Genomic DNA, 26,962 nt, shown 5'->3' with positions numbered 1-26,962 from the left:
TACGTGTTCAGTCGCCAGCCCGGTCACCTCTCAGGCCACGGTTATACAAGTTACAAGGATCTGGACTGACACATAATGACACCTGAGGATACTTGTCTGGAGTATTTATGGGCGCAAACAATACAATCTAAACACTGGAGACCAACGGGGCCCTTGGCTGCATTATTGGGAGCTATGCCCCCCACATTCTGTAACACCCAATTCAAAGATAAGATGTAAAGGTCTCAGGTGTTGTTAATATACGCCATAGTATGGTGCTCAGGAGTCAGTAGTATACGCCATAGTATGGTGCTCAGGAGTCAGTAGTATACGCCATAGTATGGTGCTCAGGAGTCAGTAGTATACGCCATAGTATGGTGCTCAGGAGTCAGTAGTATACGCCATAGTATGGTGCTCAGGAGTCAGTAGTATACGCCATAGTATGGTGCTCAGGAGTCAGTAGTATACGCCATAGTATGGTGCTCAGGAGTCAGTAGTATACGCCATAGTATGGTGCACAGGAGTCAGTAGTATACGCCATAGTATGGTGCTCAGGAGTCAGTAGTATACGCCATAGTATGGTGCTCAGGAGTCAGTAGTATACGCCATAGTATGGTGCTCAGGAGTCAGTAGTATACGCCATAGTATGGTGCTCAGGAGTCAGTAGTATACGCCATAGTATGGTGCTCAGGAGTCAGTAGTATACGCCATAGTATGGTGCTCAGGAGTCAGTAGTATACGCCATAGTATGGTGCTCAGGAGTCAGTAGTATACGCCATAGTATGGTGCTCAGGAGTCAGTAGTATACGCCATAGTATGGTGCTCAGGAGTCAGTAGTATACGCCATAGTATGGTGTACAGGAGTCAGTAGTATACGCCATAGTATGGTGCACAGGAGTCAGTAGTATACGCCATAGTATGGTGCACAGGAGTCAGTAGTATACGCCATAGTATGGTGCACAGGAGTCAGTAGTATACGCCATAGTATGGTGCACAGGAGTCAGTAGTATACGCCATAGTATGGTGCACAGGAGTCAGTAGTATACGCCATAGTATGGTGCACAGGAGTCAGTAGTATACGCCATAGTATGGTGCTCAGGAGTCAGTAGTATACGCCATAGTATGGTGCTCAGGAGTCAGTAGTATACGCCATAGTATGGTGCTCAGGAGTCAGTAGTATACGCCATAGTATGGTGCTCAGGAGTCAGTAGTATACGCCATAGTATGGTGCTCAGGAGTCAGTAGTATACGCCATAGTATTGTGCTCAGGAGTCAGTAGTATACGCCATAGTATGGTGCTCAGGAGTCAGTAGTATACGCCATAGTATGGTGCTCAGGAGTCGGTAGTATTCGCCATAGTATGGTGCTCAGGAGTCAGTAGTATACGCCATAGTATGGTGCACAGGAGTCAGTAGTATACGCCATAGTATGGTGCACAGGAGTCAGTAGTATACGCCATAGTATGGTGCTCAGGAGTCAGTAGTATACGCCATAGTATGGTGCACAGGAGTCAGTAGTATACGCCATAGTATGGTGCACAGGAGTCAGTAGTATACGCCATAGTATGGTGCACAGGAGTCAGTAGTATACGCCATAGTATGGTGCTCAGGAGTCAGTAGTATACGCCATAGTATGGTGCTCAGGAGTCAGTAGTATACGCCATAGTATGGTGCTCAGGAGTCAGTAGTATACGCCATAGTATGGTGCTCAGGAGTCAGTAGTATACGCCATAGTATGGTGCTCAGGAGTCAGTAGTATACGCCATAGTATGGTGCTCAGGAGTCAGTAGTATACGCCATAGTATGGTGCTCAGGAGTCGGTAGTATTCGCCATAGTATGGTGCTCAGGAGTCAGTAGTATACGCCATAGTATGGTGCACAGGAGTCAGTAGTATACGCCATAGTATGGTGCACAGGAGTCAGTAGTATACATCATAGTATGGTGCACAGGAGTCAGTAGTATACGCCATAGTATGGTGCACAGGAGTCAGTAGTATACGCCATAGTATGGTGCTCAGGAGTCAGTAGTATACGCCATAGTATGGTGCTCTCTACCTGTGGCTATATCAGGACTCTCATAGCAGAGTTTTTCTTTTGATGATTCCTCCCCAGTCCTGAATCTCTATCTCAGCCTGTTCTCTCCGTTACACACTGATCAATGGTGGACATGCACTAATAAGCTGTGGCCTTGGCCAGTCCTTTTACTTCCCTGTTTTTAATCGATTGTAGACTAGGGGTGACGCTCTGCGCCTCTGCTCTGAGAGTTAACCCCTCACAGTCAGGAAGTAATGAAATAAGTTTGGCTAATGGCTGTGGAACCTCTGGTGAGTCCATTGCGCCCAGTATAATACGTGCAACTTCACCATTGTGATGTCCAAGTGCAGAAACATCCCTGTCCACAAGATCACAACTATATTTCACATGAGACCAGGACTAAGGGAACATTAGGCAGCACACTTGTTGGTCCAGCCATTGGGTGCACCAGAAGGAATGGCCGGACCCCTCCAAAGTAACTTCAGTATTTGGGCAGCATTCCCAATTTGTCTTCTGAACTTGCTTATTTTATTGTTCCTTGTTAGAATTCATGTATAATTTTATAAACTGTACAGTATGTTGGGTGAAACCCTTCATGAAGTGAAGTGTCAACAGGACTATGGATGCCATCTCCATTCTAGTTCATACCTTGGGTCAGGGGTCTGTGTGGCCGATCAATCTTGCACACCAAACTCCCCCAACCATGGCTTTATAGACCTTGCTTTGTATATTGGGGCACATTCATGCTGGGACAGAAATGAAGCCTTACCCCAAGCATGGAAGGAATATCATCCCTTGACAAACTGCACATGATTTATATTCATACTCTGGAGCTATAGAAAGCAGCGGAGATAATATAGTTCAATGTGCGGGATCTACAAGTGCCTGAAACCAGGCAGCGTCCTATCAGGTCGGACACATAATCTCTGTGCAAACAAATGATGGTGATGGGACCCTCTGCAGGAGACAAACCAAACCATTGTTTATTCAGAGGCGCCACTGAAGTTGTAGGATCGTCTGACCACCTGGAAACTTGCCTCAGATCCTCCTGCTCCGGGATAACCTGCGGCTCCTTATTATTTGTAAAGAGAAGTCCATTAATCGTCTGTCACATTGTGGAAGATTCTGTCCAGCTGTTTCCTAGTTATATTTGTCTTTTCTGGTTGACAGCTGATAAAAGGCAATTGACAGGTTGTCACCCAACTTTCCCTAGAGAGAACAAGAGGCCTGTCCAGAAATACAGCAATCTGGGAATGTCATAAAGTTGGACGTCTTGGAGTTATTCATGGAAAATAATTTGGAGTGGATTTGGAGGTAGATTCTCGATATATTCCCTCCAAATTCTGGACAGATTCTGACTCCAATCCTATTCAATGGGCGGCAGTGATGGACACTTCTTCTTTTCAGCCCCCTGAAGTGTCCAAGACTCGTGCTAGTGAGCCCCACTGCATCTAAGGCTGGTCAGCAAGCGAAGCTCCTGGTTCTATAGGAGGTCCAAAATCTGGAGAGGAGTCTAAGGCCTTAAAGAGGTCGTCCAGACTAAAATATTTTTTTTAAATTAGGGTGAGGAAGTGAAAAAAAAAAACAATAGTCACCTGTACCCAGTGCTCCGGTGTCCTCGCAGCGCAGTCCGGTCCTTCTGCTTGTCTTCTTGGACTGAAATTCCTCGCTGAGTTTGATGTCCTGGGTCCCTTCTGCTGATTGACCTGAGTGGTCTCGTGTGGTGGGGACTTTTGCCACAAGACAACTCCGGAGCTGCAGGACCGCACCGCACTGGGAGTCACCAGAGCAGCGCTTTGCTGGGGGCCCCGGGGGGGGGGGGGGGGCATTTTTACTGACCTAAGCCAGCCCAGGACAACCTGTCCTGGATTGATGGGGGATGGGGGGGGGCTTTCTGTCGTCTGCCTCAGGCGGCAAAAAGGCTAGGTTCACGCCTGCCCTGGACAACACCTTTAAATGTCTCTGTGTACCTAGCCCTATACTGTATATCGAGTCTTTCTAGTTGCCGCCCCGTTTACTATCTCTGGTCCCTCTATTGATGACGTTTGTGTTACGTTTCTGCTGTTTGCCATTACACAATATCATGCTTAGACACGTCTGCACTTAGATGTCCACTCTTCTAGCTGTGAATGAAGAAAGTGAGATGTATAAATAGTATTTACTAAGTGACGGAGCAGTTTCTAAGGGTTTTACCTGTGGGATGATGCGATTTATATTCCTCTATGATCCTCTTCCCCCACGGTCCATATAGCTGCTATCAGTCCGAACACTTGTCTATAGAAGCCGCTACTCAGGCCGCTCTCTGTCTAAGTTCCAGGTTCGATCTGCCATGCTGCGTCCTGTTCATCAACCTGTGTTTGCGCTGGGATAAATCAATAGGACAGGTCAGCAGCGCATTAATTACTTCAGAGCTGTCTCTCTACTCTTTATAAGGAAAACTACCTGCTTAAGATTAATTACCTTCTCATAGACCATCGCTGAATTGGCCCTGGAGCCTGCCGGCTGCCGCTCGTCCGTATGTCAGTGGAGCTGCCGGCCAGGCTAATCACTGTATAACAGATTTGTTGCTGCTCACACTGTGAGGACGACTCGGATGTTTGCAGGATGTGCGCTCGCTCCAGGACTTTGCATATCGGATGGCAATGAGCTTCCTCCATTACTGATAAGACCGGGTACAGAATTCTGCCTTGTGCGGAAGAAGAGTTTAAAGGTATATTTACACACTGCAGATTTGTTGCAGAACTTTCTACCACCCTTTTATTCACATGAATGAGATTTGCAGAAGAAACAACCACATTCAGATGAATGGAATTTATGGAAATTTCGGCAACAAACCTGCAATGTGAATATGCCCTTAAAGGGAAATAGTTACCCAACTAATGACAGTCCCTTATAGGTACTGCGGCTTCGCACTTTCCAAAGACGTCTTTTTTATTCTGCATTGACGCTCCATATTCAAGAAATTTAGCAGAAAACTGCATTAAAGGCGTTTCTTCTCCTGCCGAGGCGTCACTCTCCGATAATTGCCCCGAACTGCAGACAAACTGGAAGATGTGTCTCATACAGTGTGGAGTGGATCTGGTCGCCACATGGAGGGATTAAAGGCCTGAAGGAGAGGACACACCCCTAAAGCAATTTTCAGCTAATTTGCATAAAACTGGAGCTGTAATGCAGAATAAGACATATCTGGAAATGTAGAAGTCGCCCTCTGATGTGCTATCATTAGTCTGATACCGATATTCCTGCTGACAGACTCCCTTTACAAGCCACAAACTTCTGCACTGTCTGTCATTCATCCCATTGCGGAACACTACAATGTCTGATAACAGGGAGCAGTAGATTGTCAGCAGCACCAAGCGGTCTAGCACTTTATGTTTAACTAAAGTCCAAGAAAACTTGCAAAGTAATAAGTCATTTCTTGTGTTTGCTGTCAGTCGTATAATATTGTCGCCCTCCTCTCTCATTATTACTGTGTGTTCTGTGCTTTCTGTTCCTCTGTATTGACAGAAAGCTTTGACCCCGTACTGTACCGCCACTTTGTGTAGTGCCGCACGGCTTGAGTCACTGGGTTCTGGGAATTTTTGCAGCTTACCGGCCTCTCTCCACCTTGAGAGGAATGAGGGTCTTTTGTTTATAACACCCAGCAGGGGGGTCAGTCACTTACCAATTGCAGTCCGCCCACGCCTCCCCTCGACATTCAGTGTTAATTGGGGGGAAAGAAATCCTGCCTTCTGATTTTTATTTATTTACCCGTCTCCCAGGCCGATGGCTTTTTCATTTCTGAATAGTAGTTGAAGGTTATGGCTGTGTCTCAGCAGCTAAATGTGTATTTATAGCCCGCTCCCTTACCAGGCCTTTGTTTTACCTAGGCTAGGACAGCGGCTTTGCATATCAGTGGCTCAGCTGCGCCTTTCAGCTCTTTGTGCCTCTGAGTGTATTCAAATTAAGTCGGAGAATGCCTCGTAATGAACACAAAGTTCAGAACCTCCGACGGTGGCTGCCGTGTCTCGTATGCCAGCCCTCTCCCGGAGCGGGACACTCACTCTCTACTTCTGCTGCTCTGCACAACCTACCTAGCACCCACCCCGATGGTCACTTCCAGGCTCAAATCAAATTCCAACAACTTCACTGTTCAGATTTACCATCTGACGACTAATACTGTGATCAGCCCTGGGACATAATAATAATGAATTATCCAATGTATAATGTCAGGGTCATAGGTCTTGCAAGATAAGGGTAACATGGACATTCATTAGGACCCTGTGACTCTTGCAAAACCTTTGGTAAGTCCACCAGAGTAGTTATTTGGGCACCGCCATGGGTCTCCCCTCCACCCCATATAGACCACGCTAGAAGGGATGGATCCAGTGATAAGACTGAGATAATTTCTCTAAGAATTTGTGACACTGTCAGATGTTTATTATTTTCACAAATGTTGTCATGTTACGGTGACATCTCAGGGGGTTCAGGTTCTGAGATGAATGTGAAGAAGTTCTTGGGTAAACGCCGTGCCCCATCTCTCATTGGCTCTTAATGGCTCTCCTAGCTAAACAAAGGGGAATAGTGTACTGAGAGTTTTAGAGACCTCTGAGGGTCTCCGCATCCTCATGTGCCATAGGTTAAGTAGGTAACACTGACAGACTCATACGGCCAAGGACATACTTCACCCCCGCGGTTTAGGCGTTACCGTCTCTTTATCCGCACCTGTAATTCTTATGTTACAGCTCAGCGATATGTTAGTAACTCCGTTGTGTTAATGTTTTGAGTCGGCGCCGACCTCTTCCTCTACTCCTTTAAAAGATTTTACTTGTTACTACAAAGGCAGTAAATTATTCAGTCCTGAGGGTGTTTGTAATAATGTGTAAATATGACTCTGGGACGCATGATGGGTCTTTTCTTCATAAATCTTCTAGGAATAAGGTCAAGTCTTTGTTGTTGGAGAAATTGTACAATGCAGCGAATCTTGGGGAAGAAATTATACATCACAGTTACTGAAGCAAATACAGCATATTGGGGAATGTTATAAACCAGACATATCACGTGTACGGTGTGACTTCCCTCGCTGCATTGTACCAGTCTGAAAACAAAGATACAAGACAAAACACGTTTCAGTGTTTTGATAGATGGAATAATTTTTGGATCTTTGGCTGATATGTGTGTTGTGGTGGGGGCTGCGATCACCTCTGCGGGTCTGGGGAAGTGCACGGGGCTGATGAGTAATGGCTTTCATGACAATGTTATATTTCAGAGCAGAACCTCGGAGCACGGTAATTATACTGATAACAAACCTAGACCTGTGAAAACGCACGATGGTTAGTGCAGAGTCAGTGTCTCTAATACGATGGTCATTTCTGTTTTGCAGAAGAGCAGCTGCCTCACGGGTTCCCCATTATTGATATGGGGCCACAGCTCAAGGTGGTGGAGAAGACACGGACGGCCACAATGCTCTGCGCTGCCAGTGGAAATCCCGATCCTGAGATCTCCTGGTATAAGGACTTCCTTCCTGTGGACACCGCCACCAGTAATGGAAGGATTAAGCAGCTCCGCTCAGGTACGACTAGTGGTCTAGCTAATAATAATGGCTAAAAGCGATGGCTCCCCCACAAAGACCCGACCTCAGCACCCAAGCTCTGACCACACATCAGTTATTTATTGGCTTTCGCAGGGGTGTTTTTGCCGCCCATTTACCTCCAAAACAAGGCAATTGCAGATTAAGAGCATTTTTCAAAAATATCAAAGTCATGATTAAAGGGATGGTTCAACCAGAAGCGTCCCCCTCATCTATCTGGTAGGTGGCTAGAAGTATTTGGGTGGAAGCCTCAATGGAGCTTGTACCCAGTTGGTCCATCTTGCAGCTGAAAGTAAAAGGTTGACCAAGGTCCCCCGATGTGGCAACCAGTGGGGTTCCCAAAAGTCACGACAAATACTTCAGACTGTTCACCTTTACCTTTAAGATACAATATTGTCTATAGTCTCCCACATCTCATTATGACAACATGGAGGCCGTTCTGACAAAGTGGGGACTTCTTTTTGCAGAGCATCTCCCTAGTGCAAGGAAAAGGGTGCGAAGTTTATATTTAGAGGGGAGCTATTCATTGTTTTTTTGGGGCTGGTCTTATACCCCAGGCTGGTGTTATGAGCAATATTATCTGTGCTGGGGTCACGTCTTGTGTCTGTGCACATGGGTATCATTCCTTGGTTGTCTTCAGAGTATTGAGCTAATGAAGCCAGTGGCCGTTACCTGAGCGTGCCGCCATCGCTCACCTCCGCTATATTATCACATCCGTCAGCACAATGTCTCTTACTCTCCATGCTCTTCTGTTGTAATCGGTGGTTGGCGCGGCTGCTCCAATCTTTCTTTGACAAACTTTATTATTGGTAAAGTCTGTGTAATTACTGAACTGATTCCGACACTTAGATTGAGGCTGTGCCCCCAACACTCACTACAGAGATAGGAGGGGGCTAATTACAATTATAAATCTTGCGCTTATGGAGGAACTGCTGTGACCTTTCAGCTTCTCCCTGCCGCAAACAGGTCGTAATCTTGCTATGTTTGCGTGCAAAGAAAATATCAGCCATGTTAATTATTTTTAACAGCGTTATACAGCAGGACGTGAATGTGGGGAAGAAAGGGCAACGTTATCATTAGAATCTGTTATATCAACACAATCATTAACGCAGTGACGGAGACTGTGCACCGAGTAAGAGCAACCCTCCTAAATCACTGCCAACACCAGACTCTGCATTTACAGCCGGGCAGTATTATAGTAGTTATATTCTTATACATAGGAGCAGTATTATAGTAGTTATATTCTTATACATAGGAGCAGTATTATAGTAGTTATATTCTTGTACATGGGGCAGTATTATAGAAGTTATATTCTTGTACATAGGAGTAGTATTATAGTAGTTATATTCTTGTACATAGGAGTAGTATTATAGTAGTTATATTCTTATACATAGGAGCAGTATTATAGTAGTTATATTCTTATACATAGGAGCAGTATTATAGTAGTTATATTCTTGTACATGGGGCAGTATTATAGAAGTTATATTCTTGTACATAGGAGGTAGTATTATAGTAGTTATATTCTTGTACATAGGAGGTAGTATTATAGTAGTTATATTCTTATACATAGGAGCAGTATTATAGTAGTTATATTCTTGAACATAGGAGTAGTATTATAGTAGTTATATTCTTGTACATAGGAGTAGTATTATAGTAGTTATATTCTTGTACATAGGAGTAGTATTATAGTAGTTATATTCTTGTACATAGGAGGTAGTATTATAGTAGTTATATTCTTGTACATAGGAGCAGTATTATAGTAGTTATATTCTTGTACATAGGAGTAGTATTATAGTAGTTATATTCTTGTATATAGGAGTAGTATTATAGTAGTTATATTCTTGTACATAGGAGGTAGTATTATAGTAGTTATATTCTTGTACATAGGAGCAGTATTATAGTAGTTATATTCTTATACATAGGAGCAGTATTATAGTAGTTATATTCTTATACATAGGAGCAGTATTATAGTAGTTATATTCTTGTACATGGGGCAGTATTATAGAAGTTATATTCTTGTACATAGGAGCAGTATTATAGTAGTTATATTCTTGTACATAGGAGGTAGTATTATAGTAGTTATATTCTTGTACATAGGAGGTAGTATTATAGTAGTTATATTCTTATACATAGGAGCAGTATTATAGTAGTTATATTCTTGTACATAGGAGTAGTATTATAGTAGTTATATTCTTGTACATAGGAGTAGTATTATAGTAGTTATATTCTTGTACATAGGAGTAGTATTATAGTAGTTATATTCTTGTACATAGGAGGTAGTATTATAGTAGTTATATTCTTGTACATAGGAGCAGTATTATAGTAGTTATATTCTTGTACATAGGAGTAGTATTATAGTAGTTATATTCTTGTACATAGGAGCTGTATTATAGTAGCTATATTCTTGTACATAGGAGCAGTATTATAGTAGTTATATTCTTGTACATAGGAGTAGTATTATAGTAGTTATATTCTTGTATATAGGAGTAGTATTATAGTAGTTATATTCTTGTACATAGGAGGTAGTATTATAGTAGTTATATTCTTGTACATAGGAGCAGTATTATAGTAGTTATATTCTTGTACATAGGAGTAGTATTATAGTAGTTATTTTCTTGTACATAGGAGTAGTATTATAGTAGTTATATTCTTGTACATAGGAGCAGTATTATAGTAGTTATATTCTTGTACATAGGAGTAGTAATATAGTAGTTATATTCTTGTACATAGGGGCAGTATTATAGTAGTTATATTCTTGTACATAGGAGGTAGTATTATGGTAGTTATATTCTTGTACATAGTAGGTAGTATTATAGTAGTTATATTCTTGTGCATAGGAGGTAGTATTATAGTAGTTATATTCTTGTACATAGGAGTAGTATTATAGTAGTTATAGCCTTGTACATAGGAGTAGTATTATAGTAGTTATATTCTTGTACATAGGAGTAGTATTATAGTAGTTATATTCTTGTACATAGGAGCAGTATTATAGTACTTATATTCTTGTACATAGGAGTAGTATTATAGTAGTTATATTCTTGTACATAGGAGTAGTATTATAGTAGTTATATTCTTGTACATAGGAGTAGTATTATAGTACTTATATTCTTGTACATCGGAGTAGTATTATAGTACTTATATTCTTGTACATAGGAGCAGTATTATAGTAGTTATATTCTTGTACATAGGAGGTCGTATTATAGTAGTTATATTCTTGTACATAGGAGGTAGTATTATAGTAGTTATATTCTTGTACATAGGAGGTAGTATTATAGTAGTTATAGCCTTGTACATAGGAGTAGTATTATAGTAGTTATATTCTTGTACATAGGAGTAGTATTATAGTAGTTATATTCTTGTACATAGGAGTAGTATTATAGTAGTTATATTCTTGTACATAGGAACAGTATTATAGTAGTTATATTCTTGTACATAGGAGGTAGTATTATAGTAGTTATATTCTTGTACATAGTAGGTCGTATTATAGTAGTTATATTCTTGTACATAGGAGGTAGTATTATAGTAGTTATAGCCTTGTACATAGGAGTAGTATTATAGTAGTTATATTCTTGTACATAGGAGGGAGTATTATAGTAGTTATATTCTTGTACATAGGAGTAGTATTATAGTAGTTATATTCTTGTACATAGGAGTAGTATTATAGTAGTTATATTCTTGTACATAGGAACAGTATTATAGTAGTTATATTCTTGTACATAGGAGGTAGTATTATAGTAGTTATATTCTTGTACATAGTAGGTCGTATTATAGTAGTTATATTCTTGTACATAGGAGGGAGTATTATAGTAGTTATATTCTTGTACATAGTAGGTCGTATTATAGTAGTTATATTCTTGTACATAGGAGGTAGTATTATAGTAGTTATAGCCTTGTACATAGGAGTAGTATTATAGTAGTTATATTCTTGTACATAGGAGGGAGTATTATAGTAGTTATATTCTTGTACATAGGAGTAGTATTATAGTAGTTATATTCTTGTACATAGGAGTAGTATTATAGTAGTTATATTCTTGTACATAGGAATAGTATTATAGTAGTTATATTCTTGTACATAGGAGGTAGTATTATAGTAGTTATATTCTTGTACATAGTAGGTCGTATTATAGTAGTTATATTCTTGTACATAGGAGGTAGTATTATAGTAGTTATAGCCTTGTACATAGGAGTAGTATTATAGTAGTTATATTCTTGTACATAGGAGGGAGTATTATAGTAGTTATATTCTTGTACATAGGAGTAGTATTATAGTAGTTATATTCTTGTACATAGGAGTAGTATTATAGTAGTTATATTCTTGTACATAGGAGTAGTATTATAGTAGTTATATTCTTGTACATAGGAGTAGTATTATAGTAGTTATATTCCTGTACATAAGGGCAGTATTATAGTAGTTATATTCTTGTATATAGGAGGCAGTATAACAAGTATTATATGACCTGACATGCTATGTAACGTGTTCCGTGGTTTCGTATATGTTAATATAATTGTGTACAGACAGAATTCCAGTTCTGTACTATAGTGCTTTCTGGCTCTGGTGATATTACAGGTTAATTATCCTGAATAATAGTAATAGTAATAACTCTACATGGTTATGCTGCACTTTACTCCACTTATTGTTCCCTTTTTTCTGTATCTTTGCAATAAGCTTGTTGAGCTCCACTATTGCTGAACAAAGGCCTTGGAAACAATGACAGAGGATTGAGTGCTGAACATGAGGTGCTGCAGGCACATGAAATGCCTCTAAACAACACAAAAAACTCTACACAATAGTGAAAATACTGATAATAGACTTAGCATGGTCGGTTAATGCATGAGATCAAGTATCAGATACAGTTAAGTATATTTAGTCATCATTAGAGAAAGGGGGAGCAGCAGTGACTGTAGAGGGCGCGAGGACCTGGCTACCTGAATTTTATTTAGCCTGACTCTTTGCACATTGTCGTAGATAGTTCAGAAGTGAATTCTGTTCATCTGCACTTGGTGGAGATAAACACAGCTGAGGTCTTAGTATAGAAATAAAAAAAAAAAGGTTATTTCCTTTTGCGAATCCTCCTGCAGCCCCTCCAGATGTCTCTCTGGATCAATTCAGCAGGTAGTTCTGCTCTCTAGGTTCACACCTGGGCTCGGGTTTCCATTCTTAAGGTACGCTTCAGGACTCGGAAAACGGAAACCCAATCCACTTACAAAGAAGTTACTATAATGGGGTCCACCGAGTTTCCGTCTGAAGAATGCAGAGAGAAAAGTTCTGTTTACAAACACAATGGGGGACGGAATCTCTGAATGGACACGGAGCGCTGGTGCAAATCCAATCTGGAGGGGATCTCTGGTCTGTTCAGAATGGTCTCTCTTCATGGCAAACTCTGGTCATGGTGTCTTATGGTTTTTCCAGTAACTGCTCATCTCAAGTTTTGTTCAAAGTGGGTTTCAGAGTTTGGTCTCTGGTCCTGGTGGGCTCGGGTTATAATGACCTTTAACCATTGCAGCATCTAGTTATTTTGTGCTTGCATATGGTCAAGGTGGGTACTGACTAGTTCTGGCCATGGCAGGGTCCTATTTGTTCACATATTCACCTCCATTGTTGGAGTTCTTTAAAGGATGGCAACTTATTTTTTTCAGATATAGAAACCAGTAAGGCGCTGGACACCCATCATTGTACAGGGCCATTCTAGAACTTTCTTCTAAGCTTTTCTCCTTCAGTCCCTCACCATTTGTAAGATCTCTGCTTGCTGTCAGTGTTAGTCACTTGCTGTTACAATGTGTCTGTGCAGGTCCAAGCGTTGAACCTGATGTCCCCGGGGTCAGGGCAGGGAGAGACTGCAGAACATATTTTAGTTTGCGAGCTCTGTAATTAAATATAATCCTCCTCTCATGAACCGTCAGTTTTGCTCTTTCTGGATGGACAGAATTTGGTCACTGGGGAAGAAGATTGAAAATGGAGCTTTTTGTTTCTGCTGGAGCTTTCATTCCTACATGGAGCTGGTGGAAAGGCTTTGAAGTAGTCGGGTTGCAGACCCCTATTGTCCATATAATACTCCCAGTGCCTGTCGTGGGCTGCAGGGCATCAGATGTCTGATGGACTCTGTGAATCAATGTAAAGTGCTTTGATATTCTGCTTTCTTCTTTTTCGTGTTTGTTTAACTCTCTATGTCCTGAAATAACACAGAACAATAACACCCCGTCCAAAAACCCACAACTGTCTGAATGTCAGACAGCGGCACAAAAGACCATTGACCTTTAATCCAAGCTGGCTGATAAGTCACACAGATACAGAATGTTCTCTGCACTGACACAAAGTGAGATTAATAACCCGCTGCTTAATTAGAGAGCGTGCTATTGTAAAGCTGGTGTCTGCCATTACATGTCCAGCTCTTGCTAAGGTAGACATAGAGAAAACAAGGCGCTCAGAGCATGGAGACGCCAATAAGTGTCTGCACATGACTCCCCCAGTACATAGAAATGGGTGGCAATAATACATGTCCTCACCAGCCTATGTCATCAGCTCTCATAGTCACATCCTATTTCCATTCACCCCCCGTCATGGGCAGTCATACACTAGGATGGGAGCATTGATGTGTATGACAACCCCGGACCTGACACACATCAGACTATTGTCACAAGGTCTCCAGGACACAACTACTTTAGGTACAGAAGCCGTCACATAAGACGTTAGATAAGTGTCCGCTCTCCCAGTGGACTGGTTGGATTTTCATGCCCAATACTTTGTTCCTTAGCGGAGCATCATCCTTATCATGGGTAATATCCTTTCATATATGTCTCTGCTTCTGGCAAAGACCTTCATCGCAAAAAATCTCAAATATTAAGTGGAGGAATTTATTGTGACCAGTTTTCCTTTACACTGAAGGGCGGTGCGTAGGTGACATTCGGATGTTCTCCTTTACACAGCACAAGTGTACAATCTTCTCCTCGCCCTGAAATCTGACTGCAAATCAAAGCTTGATGAGATGACATATAAAATATTATCATGCGTAGCCGATGCTTAACCTTCACAGTTCTGGCATCTCTCACAAATGATGGTTACCATGACCCGAGACAGATGGAAATGCCAGGCTGCTGTCTGGACGAAAAGCCAATGAAGTGATTTCATTTTATATTCAGCTAGAAAACTCTGCAACGAAGCCTGGAAAACTCGGACAATGCAAAAGCGAACACATTGGGGATGTCCAAGCTATGGTTGTGTGCAGGATGGACGCTCAGCCGGTCTGTGGGTTACGTCTACTGTGCGTCATAACATCTGTGGGAAGTCTCCGCCAGTCACCGATACCGGGCAACGATGCAAAACCTGCACCAACCCCTCCGTGTAGTGCCGCTATACTGTGATGTGTTGTGGTCTGGGTGTGACTGTCACCTCGCCACCTCCCATACTTAAGGTGAAAGACAACAGTTAAGTCTTATTAAAACATCCATCAGATGGGTTTAAGAATTTCTACCGCAATTGTACGGCAACCTTAAAGATCAAAGTACATTTGTGGGGGCGATTGTACTCCCTGCCCAATATGGTGGGTACACAGCAACTCTGCGGGTTTTGCTGCAGGTGTGAATATTTTTGCAATAACATTCCTATAAGATAGGCTTTCATGGTGAGAGGACAACTCCCTGAAATCCTCCTTACATCTTGTGAGTCATCGGGTAAGTACCGGGTGCCAGTATCCCTATTATCAGTGACAGATTTCCAACCACAGACTGTCAGACCTGATCCTGCCAGATGAAAGGTGGGAAATTATCATTTGGGAGATGCATGGGTTAAAAAACTGCATTTGGATGGGATGCGCAGCAGAGGGAATTGTGGGGGATTTTGGCTCATTTAATGAGAGGAAAGGCTCAATTGTATTGTCTCCATGACGACTGCATTTCATTCCCGTTCTCCTTGTGCGAGGAAACTGCTGGAGAAAGTTTGATATTGCTTTGGCAGAGCTCAGTGCAAATATTGGCTTGGCGCTGCCGAAAATCCCAGCCACCCTGTGTGATATTAGTGAGAGGACTGGAATGGTGGAGACGACTCCAGATTGTTCACTTCTTGCATTTAAGCTGCAAGTTTTTTTGGTTTTTTTTCTGCTAAAAATAACATTTTTATTTCAGGTAAAAACGCATCGACAAGCGGTGTCTGTGTGTGAGGGGCACAAACTAAACCACTAACAGCCGGTGCACCGAGGGTTTATTCAATGACACAGCACGGAGGACACGGCACAAGCTGGGGCCCATTCATGTGTATATCGGGCCCCGAGGCCTGGAGCGGGCAGGAGTTGTATCCACATTCAGGGTTATTAGGGTGGAGGTCCCGATGGCCGCAGGTGATTCCCCCCTTCTAAGCCATTGATCATCTGCAGAGAATATACCCAGGAGCTCCAATCTATGTAATAGACCAGAGGGGGCGCTATGTATGAGTATTACTACTGTCCTGACTCCTGTGTTCTAGGCACCACATTAGAGTTTTCTTACCCCGGGCAGGTCCTATTTGTTACTATAGGGAGGGTCCTCACAGGAGGTTGACATAATGGGACTTACGTCATGAATCCATGAAATAATAGGAACCTCTGAATCTCTGGATCCATAGAAGACATGGGCCTGACCCTCAGAGTTTATGTCTTGTATTGATATTTGAGGAAACCCCTTTACCAGCCATTGATCCTCCCCAGCATTCGGCGTGTGCTCCGTGCTGTGTTATTGGATAAGCCTGACTTCACGTCACACTCTCCGATCCTATATATTAATTCTGTGTAATTCCTTCTCTTGGGTAGACCTGTTTGTAACCTCTTCTGATAACCTCTGTATGACACAAGATGTCTATGGAGAGGTTCATCAGCCGTTCTCCCCCCCTCCCCCGTATCTTTGATGTCCCTGTATCTCCGTATACTTATTACTAACAGCTTCTTTCTAATCTTATTTGCATTCACATTACCTCACCAGGTGGTACACCGATCAGAGGTAAGAATGCCGGGGTCTTCACCGTGCCACGTCCATCATCTCGCCATCACCTCATCCGTAGTCACAAATAACAATCTTACATTCTTGTGCTGAAAGAACTCGGCCGAGGAGCTGACAATCTGGCTGTACCCTTTTGTCCTGTAGACTCAGTTTACTGACTGCAGAGTTAGCTGATTTTTTGGTTTTTTCTTCCTATATTTTAGCTCATTGAGATGTATAAATTTAGTGTATAAAATACAGAGCAGTCTAATGCTGGGGGAATAGAAGGCCCCGTCCTCCCCTCAGCTCCTGGGCCATTGGGTTCTCACTATTGGACGCCCCCCCCCCCCCCCCCCCAAGATAATCCGCAGATGCAGATCTGATTTGTAAGATATCTGGTGTATAGCTGAGCGTCTTTCCTTCTTCCATAAAAAGGGTACAACCTTGGTATAAAGATCCTCCAAGCCGGTCATTGGTCTTGTCCATCCATCACTGTCGTCAACCCAACAACCCCCAACACTGTCCTAACCACTAACACTTCATCCGATACTTCAGGATTTGGCGGTGTCTTTATGTGTGGGTAAACAATGTGCATATGTTATTATAATACGATTATTAGACTGTACAGATATGGAATATCTTCTCCCCAGGACTCAGCGAGTTACTACAGGTTACCCATCGGCCTGTAATACACCACTACTATATCACATTAGCTTTCAGATCACTTACAGATATTGACCTGTCATGGCGTCACTTGTAAAGTGTTTGAACTGCAGGAGAACATAGAAATATATATATATATATATATGTGTGGTGAGGGGAAACTCGTCCTCCTCCTGCACCACAGCGTCACCGGACAGCGGCTGTCATCTTGTTGGGCCATAAGTACTGTCACCCCTTGTACCAGGGGTGAATGAAACACTTAGATCTCCAGGAGAATGGCGGAGTAAGACGTGAGGATGGTCCCTCCACGTGTAGCCCAGTATTGAGCTCTGGGGTCATGTTTTGCCACCTGGACACTGACCAGTAAATGACCACAATCATGTCTCTGTCCTGTAGGGTGTTTGGCAGATTCTCTGTTACTATAAGGCGTTATAATTGGGATGATCCTGAACTCCAATGAACCTTTAGCATTATCCCGCCATCCCCATGTCCGTCTAGATGTGCTACATAGACATGATGGCCGCCATGTGAGACGTCCTCTCATCACTCAGGACCACAGAGGAGACTCCGAAGAGACTTTTCACATCTTCCCTGCAGGCACTTTCACACCAGCTGATAGGACTCTTGTATGCACTTAGAAGAACTTGGCACCGATCCCTCCAGACTAATTAAAGGCCTCGTTAATGTCCCCGTATTCTAGTATTGAAGTTGCATGAGCCAAGCAAGATGACTTTAATAACGGGTTTTCGGTCTATGTCCCGTAGGACAGTGGTTGAAAATTAATTACAGGATTGGTTTGTGCCACCAGAACAGGGTCGCAGATTTTAATTTGTTCTTCTTTTTTCTTTCCATTTTTTATGTTTTTTCTCAGGAGCTTTGCAGATTGAAAGCAGTGAAGAATCCGATCAGGGAAAGTATGAATGTGTGGCTACCAACAGTGCCGGAACGCGCTACTCCGCTCCCGCTAACCTCTACGTGCGTGGTAAGAACTCCACCCCAATAGGGATCACCAACCATGGAGCGCTGCTAACAGTCGTCTTTACAGGACTCGGCACAGCAGCCAATGTGCCCCTTCTATCGGTGATGGTCTTGGGTGTGTGTACGTGATGGCGAACTGTTTTGTGGGTGAATGTGATATAGTGTTTGTGTTTCTGTGGTGTCGGAGTGTCTTGTACAAGGCTGTAGGTTGCGTATTCTTTAGATTGTAAACTGGTCTGTCCACTGCAGAACCGTTCTCTATGGTACGTTGGTGTAGAGCGGGAAATCTCACCATCTTTCTTCATTGTTGGTGCCGACCACTACCCAGCGCAGTCACTGTATACAATAGAAATACCTGCATGCAGGGCTGGGTATACAGAACGTCTTTTTACTGATGACCCGCAGGCACGTTTTCAATGAGTAGCATTTCTACTAGAGATGAGCAAACCAATTCATAGAGGGTCAGGCTTGCTATTAACTGTCCAAAGATCTGGGGTTCACCACTCATGAGGCATTATTATTCTCTAGGGTCAGTTTATACCCCGGACTAAACCCTGATGCCCCTCCCCCCCATCTCTCCTAGGCTCCCTTGTGGCTTTTGGCGTCTGTTCTTCTGGGTGGTGTCAGCTCTTCCAGTTTGGCAGTACAATTGTGCTTTGAAGCAAAGTGGCGGGCGATCCTTACATATTTTTGCAAAATGCTGCACCAATCTGTATTGTCTACTGTGTCAGAAAACCAGAGGATTTCCATTTAGGCTGTGGTTACACAGAGACTCCTGTCACAACAACATAGATTGCTATGAGACTCTGCGACTCCCCAGGTTGTCACCATTCATAATACCTGGTGTCAGGATTACATTAATTTAGTGACTGACTTACCAATACAAACCTTAAAGGTTCAGCCCCTCATCGCCCCCTTCTATCTCAGCAGATTTTGCAGTGTTTTATGAGGATTTCTCATTATCCAGAGAACTCACTGTGTCTAATGTGTATGGGTGTATGAGCTACAATTAGCACATCCAGTGACGCCCAGTGCACGGCTCTGACTATACTGGGAATAAGCTGTTATATTTGGGTTCTCTCAGAACAAACAAGGAAATATTTGCTTGTGTTTAAAGGGAACCTGTCAGGGCATTATTGGGCCCCGCAGCAGCTGCTGCCTCCAGTGTTGCACTTTACACTCATGTCCCTGATTTCTGATGCCAAATACAAAGAGCGCACAATAGACAAGTTACGTACGTCAGCCAGGTTCTCCCTTCTCTCCTGAAATCCTGTCTACACTGAGCGGCGAGCTGGTGGGGCGTGCAGGACAAGGCAGTCACTAGGAAGGGACCCGGCTAACAAAGGAAACTTGTCTATTACACCCCATAGATGTGATATCGTGCAGGGACCAGGACTAGGAAGCCAAAGTGCTGCACACTGTGACTACTTCAGATATGATATAACTTTGGATTTTTGCATTGGTTATCTGATTCAGGGACACGGTTCTGGCTATAGGAGCTGCTGGTGCTGGATTACCTCCCATAGGCCCAGTATCGCCCCAATTGGACCCAAGTGAGAACATGATACACATAAGTTCTGCTCTCCTGTGTCCTATCACTTCATTGACATGGTGGGGAGACATGTTGTGTATCTGTACAATGACCATCTTTTCTTTTTGTTATAACTTTTAGGACACCTCCATCTAAATAGAGTGACCAGAGTAGTAGAGGCTTCTGCAGTGGATTGTTGTAGCCCTGGCGTACCTGCACTGTATGAATGGTCTGGTGTAGTGCAGACATGTCGGATTGCCGCTGTGTGTGCACTGTCTGGCTTGTGTGTCTGTCACGTACACATGCACTTTTCTGTTTTTACTCTCTCTGTGTTTCTCCTTGTCTTTCTACTACCTCGTCATCCTCATCGCACCGCCATCCAATCAAACCTCCATCTCTCAGATCAGCGAGAAGGTTGGTCCCTTTCACTTCTTATCCAGATACAGATTGGCACGTCTGGTCCGAACCCACCCCCTGTGGGGTAAAACAGCAGATCCGGGCTCCAAACAGAGCTTTTTCTTCTGCAGAACCCCTCCCAGATCCTCCCTCATTGCTGTCCTCTCCCCTGTGACTCTGGTGCCTGCCTGTAATATGTGCCTGCTAGTGCAGTCCCCTCAGTGCACGCTGAGATGTGCATGACCCCTGCCCGCACCCCCTGCCACTTCCTCTTCTTACCCAACCCTCCGTTTACCTCCTTAGCTTGGTGCAGTTTTTGTTAGACTGTGATCTTATCTTTGCACCTTGGATACTTGCAGGACATTGTGCTCATAACATCTTCATAACCATTCATTGTTTGCAGCTCTTCGCACTGGCCGTAGTTTCCGTTACTTGTCATGATACTTTCCAGGCTCGTAATTTCGGGAATTACTTCTGGAAATTTTAAATGAGAAACTTGTTAGCCAAGAAAAATGTAATTTCATAACATATGAGGAAATATGGAATAGTAGAAGAGAATCTGGATAGAAACCTACAGCAACATTGCATTTTAAAGGATATGAATGAAAGAGAAAACTTATACACAACAGATATGTGAGGCCGCCCGTCTCATAGAGGATGTAAAAGCTCAGTGGTTAAGAGCGCCATCTCCAGTGCACATGATAAATGCTCAGTCCCCATTGCTAAAGCTGGACATGATTATACAGGGATTAGAGACAAGCTCCTGATCTTGTGTTTCTGCACTTTTATTATAAATACACTTTGTAGAGCAGCATCTGCCCTAGTGGTGATGATATAGGTACATAACATTTACATCTGTCCTAGTGGTGATGATATAGGTACATACATTCACATGTGTCCTAGTGGTGATGATATAGGTACATACGTTTACATGTGCCCTAGTGGTGATGATATAGGTACATACATTTACATCTATAGTAGTCGTGATGATATAGGTACATACATATACATCTATAGTAGTGGTGATGATATAGGTACATACATTTACATCTGTCCTAGTGGTGATGATATAGGTACATACATTCACATGTGTCCTAGTGGTGATGAAATAGGTACATACATTTACATGTGTCCTAGTGGTGATGATATAGGTACATACATTCACATGTGTCCTAGTGGTGATGATATAGGTACATATATTTAGATGTGTCGTAGTGGTGATGATATAGGTACATACATATACATCTATAGTAGTGGTGATGATATGGGTATATACATTTACATCTGTAGTAGTGGTGATGATGTAGGTACATACATTTACATCTATAGTAGTCGTAATGATAAAGGTACATACATTTACATCTGTAGTAGCGGTGATGATATAGGTACATACATTTACATCTGTAGTAGTCGTGATGATATAGGTACATACATTTACATCTGTAGTAGTGGTGATGATATAGTTACATACATTTACATCTGTAGTAGTGGTGATGATATAGGTACATACATTTACATCTATAGTAGTCGTGATGATGTAGGTACATACATTTACATCTATAGTAGTGGTGATGATACAGGTACATACATTTACATCTATAGTAGTGGTGATGATATAGGTACATACATTTACATCTGTAGTAGTGGTGATGATATAGGTACATACATTTACATCTATAGTAGTGGTGATGATATAGGTACATACATTTACATCTGTCCTAATGGTGATGATATAGGTACATACATTTACATCTATAGTAGTCGTGATGATACAGGTACATACATTTACATCTGTAGAAGTGGTGATGATGTAGGTACATACATTTACATATGTAGTAGTGGTGATGATATAGGTACATACATTTACATCTGTAGTAGTGGTGATGATATAGTTACATACATTTACATCTGTAGTAGTCGTGATGATATAGGTACATACATTTACATCTGTAGTAGTGGTGATGATATAGTTACATACATTTACATCTGTAGTAGTCGTGATGATATAGGTACATACATTTACATCTATAGTAGTCGTGATGATGTAGGTACATACATTTACATCTATAGTAGTGGTGATGACACAGGTACATACATTTACATCTATAGTAGTGGTGATGATATAGGTACATACATTTACATCTGTAGTAGTGGTGATGATATAGGTACATACATTTACATCTATAGTAGTGGTGATGATATAGATACATACATTTACATCTGTCCTAATGGTGATGATATAGGTACATACATTTACATCTATAGTAGTCGTGATGATACAGGTACATACATTTACATCTGTAGAAGTGGTGATGATGTAGGTACATACATTTACATATGTAGTAGTGGTGATGATATAGGTACATACATTTACATCTATAGTAGTGGTGATGATGTAGGTACATACATTTACATGTGTCGTAGTGGTGATGATATAGGTACATACATTTACATGTGTCATAGTGGTGATGATATAGATACATACATTTACATCTATAGTAGTGGTGATGATGTAGGTACATACATTTACATGTGTCGTAGTGGTGATGATATAGATACATACATTTACATCTATAGTAGTTTGTGATGATGTAGGCACATAGTGTTTCTATCCTGTAAGGAATAACATAAATCTGCATAATGTCCCCATACTGGTAATGCTACACGGACAGAACCAGCCTTGCTTTGCCATTTGCTATCTCTTGTATGTGAAGGGCACTGTTACCATCAGGCTGGTGTTCTCCTCCATTTTTGGCTATGCCAGGCAGAGTTGGTGACCTGTTCTGGTTCACATGAGAAAATGTAATGGGGCCGTCTCTTTACCCCCATTAAAGCCGCATCATATCTGTCTACCTACAGTAGCAAGTTTGGCACCTTTGTCCATGCTGAGAGTATGTTTCCCAACACGTGTTCCCCTTTAGCATTTCTCAGCATGAGGTGAGGGTGGTCCCGGAGGGAGGAGGTTTGCTATCTGTTTGGCTGCGGATAATGACACGTCCATTTTCTTTTAGCTGTGTTCCTGGAAGCTTCTCTGCTCATCCAGGCATTTAATTATTGCTCTGCGACTCTGCAAGGTCATATATTAAAGAGTTCTTTTATCTCCGTGCCGCGGATCTGCTCCTTTTCCCTCCCTCCCCTTCATGTTATTTTCATCTGAGAAATTTCCCTGAGCGAATGCAAATTGCAGAGTATGGCCGCCCCTTCTGAACTCTGGTGTGTGATCGTCTGAGCACCGAGCCCTCTCTGAAACCACAGTCCAGTAATGACAAACCATCCCCTCAATCTATCCAGTCTGCTAAATCATTTATCTTACATATCATCTAAAACCAGGCAGGAAATTGTCTACAAAATGTCAGGACTGATGGCTGCGCAAATTGTGGGAAGTCACTGAAATGGATCCGGTCTGCACTTCTTGAACTTTTAAGTGTAACGCGGCTGTCATCAGTAACGGTAGGCGGAGGGGACACATACAACCCAATGAGTTTGCAAACCACTGGAAGCCAATGTCTACAACACAAGCCGCACCGACAGCCATTTCCTGATGGTTTTATCATTTACATGCAGTTCAGTTTGAGGAGAATGAAGAGTCATTTGTCATTGTTCTCACTAATGCACAAGCAGATGAAGGAGACGGACGACGGCCATTTACTGTATCGCATTGTTTAGCATACACATTATCCAAGAGAGGGTCGGGAAAAGAAGTCGTGTCCAACAACATAGTCTGACAGATATTCAGGGCTCCGGTAAGTGAGTGTCCCGAAATACCCTGATCTTCTTGCAAGGCATTGGGTGAGCTGTAAAATAAAGGCCTATAGATATCCCTCCGTGGGGTCCTACAAGTAAGCGATTTCCCCATGAAATGATTTATGCAGATTTTTTTGCTGCAGCGTTTGGCCTACAGTCGCCTTTATCCTGCAATGCTGAGGGGTAGCTTTGTGTCCGGGCTTTAATGTCTCTATATAATGAGGCTCCTCCATCTACTAAAGGTGGAAGATTCAATGCAGCATTTCAGTGAAGAGAGTATCCTCTGCTTTATTCTGATAACCAGCTCGACAATTAGACACAATAGTGGAATTTAATGGCTTAGAATAAAGATTAATCTCTAAAAGTGACCATGAGGGCGCCCCGAGGACCGGACTATGAATCACCACTTTAAAGAGTCCTGACATATAAAGCCAGGAAGGAATCTTCTATAGGTGTTAAGCTGAAAGAGGCGATTCAGGAACACAATGTCTATCAAAGACGGCGCCGTGGGATTGACTTACAAAATATGTAAAACTCTGGACTTGAGCAGTTCTTACATTTTCCTCTGCATGAACGGGATATAATCAGAGGTGATTGACGGTCTTCTACCTGGCTCAGAAATCTCAGTCCTGCTCTGACCAAGCATGCGAGCGCGGCTTATAGCCCTTGATATGAATATCATTTCCATCCGAGAGCTCTAATGTCTCCTGAGGATTGTACATTATTCTTTTGTCTTCCATTATCTGTAAAGTACTGTCCTCTAAACTGTCCCACCGAGCTCAGTGCCAAGCCAAGCACAGCACATTGACAATACTGCCATAGGTACTTCAGAGTCAATTAACACTTCACGTTACTGTCAGCTCCCAACCTCTGCATTGACGCTTTATGGTCTGCTTGCTCAGCTCACTCGTCTCCTACGTTGTTCGTTGACAACAATATTGGAGGCGTCTTGGTATCGGCCCATCTATATACAACAGGAATGACACATAAACACATCTCCTGCATTTAGGCCGAGCTAGTACCTGTGAGTATCATGTAGCATAAAAAGAGGGTGTAAATACCAATTCTGCCATCTCCAAAGATCACCCACAACGGATCCATCCCTCCTACAGCAGATAAATCCACAGGAACGTTATCATCGTGCTTTCTCCATGAAGTACAGGGTGTTTGTATCAGTAAACAATGAAATGCACATTTTAAGGCTCTAACTGGCATTTTATTAGATAAAATGGAGAATTCTATAATAAAGCCCATAAACCGTGGCTTCACATAAAGGCTTTTCTAGCAGTTTGGAGCAGACCCAATACTTCTCATTGGCATACTGCTTCCTTCTCTCCCTTCCTGTGGATTCATCGGAGACGAGTGTAAGGTGATGCCACCATCCGTGGTGTTATCAGGATGGCACAGCGCTCATGCCATCTCTGGGGATGGAAGAAATGGGATTGTGTAGCCAGTTAATGCACTGAGGTCACCAAAGAGCGCAATGTGAGATGCGCCTGGCGAGTTGGACATCACTGATCATGGGATTGGGAAATGAATCCCGTCTTCTGAGCACCACAGACTGTAATTGCACGCTAATGCCTGCTGAATTATTAAATAGGCCTCAGTCTTCCTCCTGCTGCTCCTCTGCACCGGGCTTGTCTAGTCCTCGCACAATGAGGGAAATTGTGGTCACAGGAGGGACTTTAAGTGCTTGATCACCTTACTGCAGAGTGTAGATCTTCTGTCCCACAGCTCCCACTGCTCCGACTCAGCATTTGTTAGAAGGCATAATTGTATGCAAGTATATCCAAGAGGAGTCTTCTGGAAGGATAGGAAGGCTATATAGTCAAGTATTAGTGACAAAGAGTAGGCCAGACATAAGTAAAACCTTGCAGATTGGCTGCAGAGGGTTGAAGTTGATCACAGATCGTTGTCCTTGCACTATAGTCCATGGACTGGTGTCTTACCATACTGCATGCCCCAATGCCTTTCCTGGTGTTAAGCAGAGCATGGTTTGTCCCCTCCGGATCCTCTCGTCTCCTCTCTCCACTCCTGTGACCTCTTCCTTCCTGCCTGAAGCATGTTCTGTGAATGTCCACCATTTGTTGTCATCACCTGCTCCCCGGAACGAGGTGGCTGGAAAACTTCTTTACTGTAACTCGCAAAACTATGGTCTATGGTGGAGGCCACAGGCTGCAAAGAAGTCTACGAAGGAAATGAACACCATCCCGCTATAACCATTGTCATCTCTATCGGCCTCATCCCGAGAAGGCCTGGCGGAGGCCTCGGGTATCTGCTCTGGAGATTTGTGTCCTAAAGTCAAACTTTCTTTTAAGTTATTCCAGCCAGGGGTGTGCAGGCCGGACGCTGTCGGGACAAGTCTTGCATTCAGCACCTGGGACTGTCTTTTCATGGGTCTGTGCATTCGATAATTAAATATGTGATGCAGTTCCATCCCATAAAGTGAGAGGAAAATCAATGTTCTGAGATTCCCTTCGCTTCTATTTATTACTGAACAACAAGCCACATGTACACAACGGTTGTTATGTGACCCCCGTAAAGCACAGGAAACAAGAAAGAATCTTCTACTAATCTCTGGACATTGTATCCCATTAACCTAAACCTAACAGATTCTCTTTTCTCCACTTGATATCAGACATATATATATCTATAGCAGAGATCTTTCCTATAATTGACCCACAAGCTCTCTGACATACATTTATGTTGGAATATATTGTATAATTTAATGGTTTATGTGTTTTCCATATTTTTTTTTTCTTTCGCTGCAAAGGATCAGTATTAAGGTAGATGATCACTTCTTCATAAACTTCACTGTTAGTTCCTAACCCAACCTTTTTCGGCTCTTTGCAGTCCGGCGTGTGGCACCTCGGTTTTCTATTCCACCCAGTAGCCATGAAGTCATGCCAGGAGGCAGCGTGAACTTGACTTGTGTTGCAGTCGGTGCTCCTATGCCTTATGTAAAGTGGATGGCTGGCCTAGAAGAACTTACCAAGGAGGATGAAATGCCGGTTGGACGTAACGTTCTAGAGCTGACCAATATTCGAGAATCTGCCAACTACACCTGTGTGGCCATTTCCTCTCTGGGCATGATTGAGGCTGTTGCACAGATTACTGTGAAAGGTA

General features: G+C 42.7%; 1 protein-coding gene across 8 annotated transcripts in view; it reads left to right on the top strand.

The window, feature by feature from the left end:
- PTPRF (protein tyrosine phosphatase receptor type F) overlaps window positions 1-26,962 on the top strand; it is a 369,529-nt gene that overhangs the window by 316,748 nt on the left and 25,819 nt on the right. For 5 of the 8 annotated variants that reach the window (XM_075287308.1, XM_075287306.1, XM_075287305.1 and 2 more), the window contains exons 6-8: window positions 7,375-7,563; window positions 18,059-18,169; window positions 26,690-26,959. In XM_075287308.1, coding sequence (XP_075143409.1) covers window positions 7,375-7,563; window positions 18,059-18,169; window positions 26,690-26,959 — 570 coding nt within the window. Of the gene's footprint in view, window positions 1-7,374; window positions 7,564-16,527; window positions 16,546-18,058; window positions 18,170-26,689; window positions 26,960-26,962 lie in introns of all 8 variants that reach the window. The other 3 variants (XM_075287301.1, XM_075287302.1, XM_075287300.1) reach the window with 1 other exon arrangement.

This window comes from Leptodactylus fuscus, chromosome 9 (genome assembly GCF_031893055.1).
Source record: "Leptodactylus fuscus isolate aLepFus1 chromosome 9, aLepFus1.hap2, whole genome shotgun sequence".
In the NCBI taxonomy this organism is placed as follows: domain Eukaryota; kingdom Metazoa; phylum Chordata; class Amphibia; order Anura; family Leptodactylidae; genus Leptodactylus; species Leptodactylus fuscus.
Note: the sequence above shows the minus strand (reverse complement) of the source record. Positions and strands in the feature narration are given on the sequence as shown.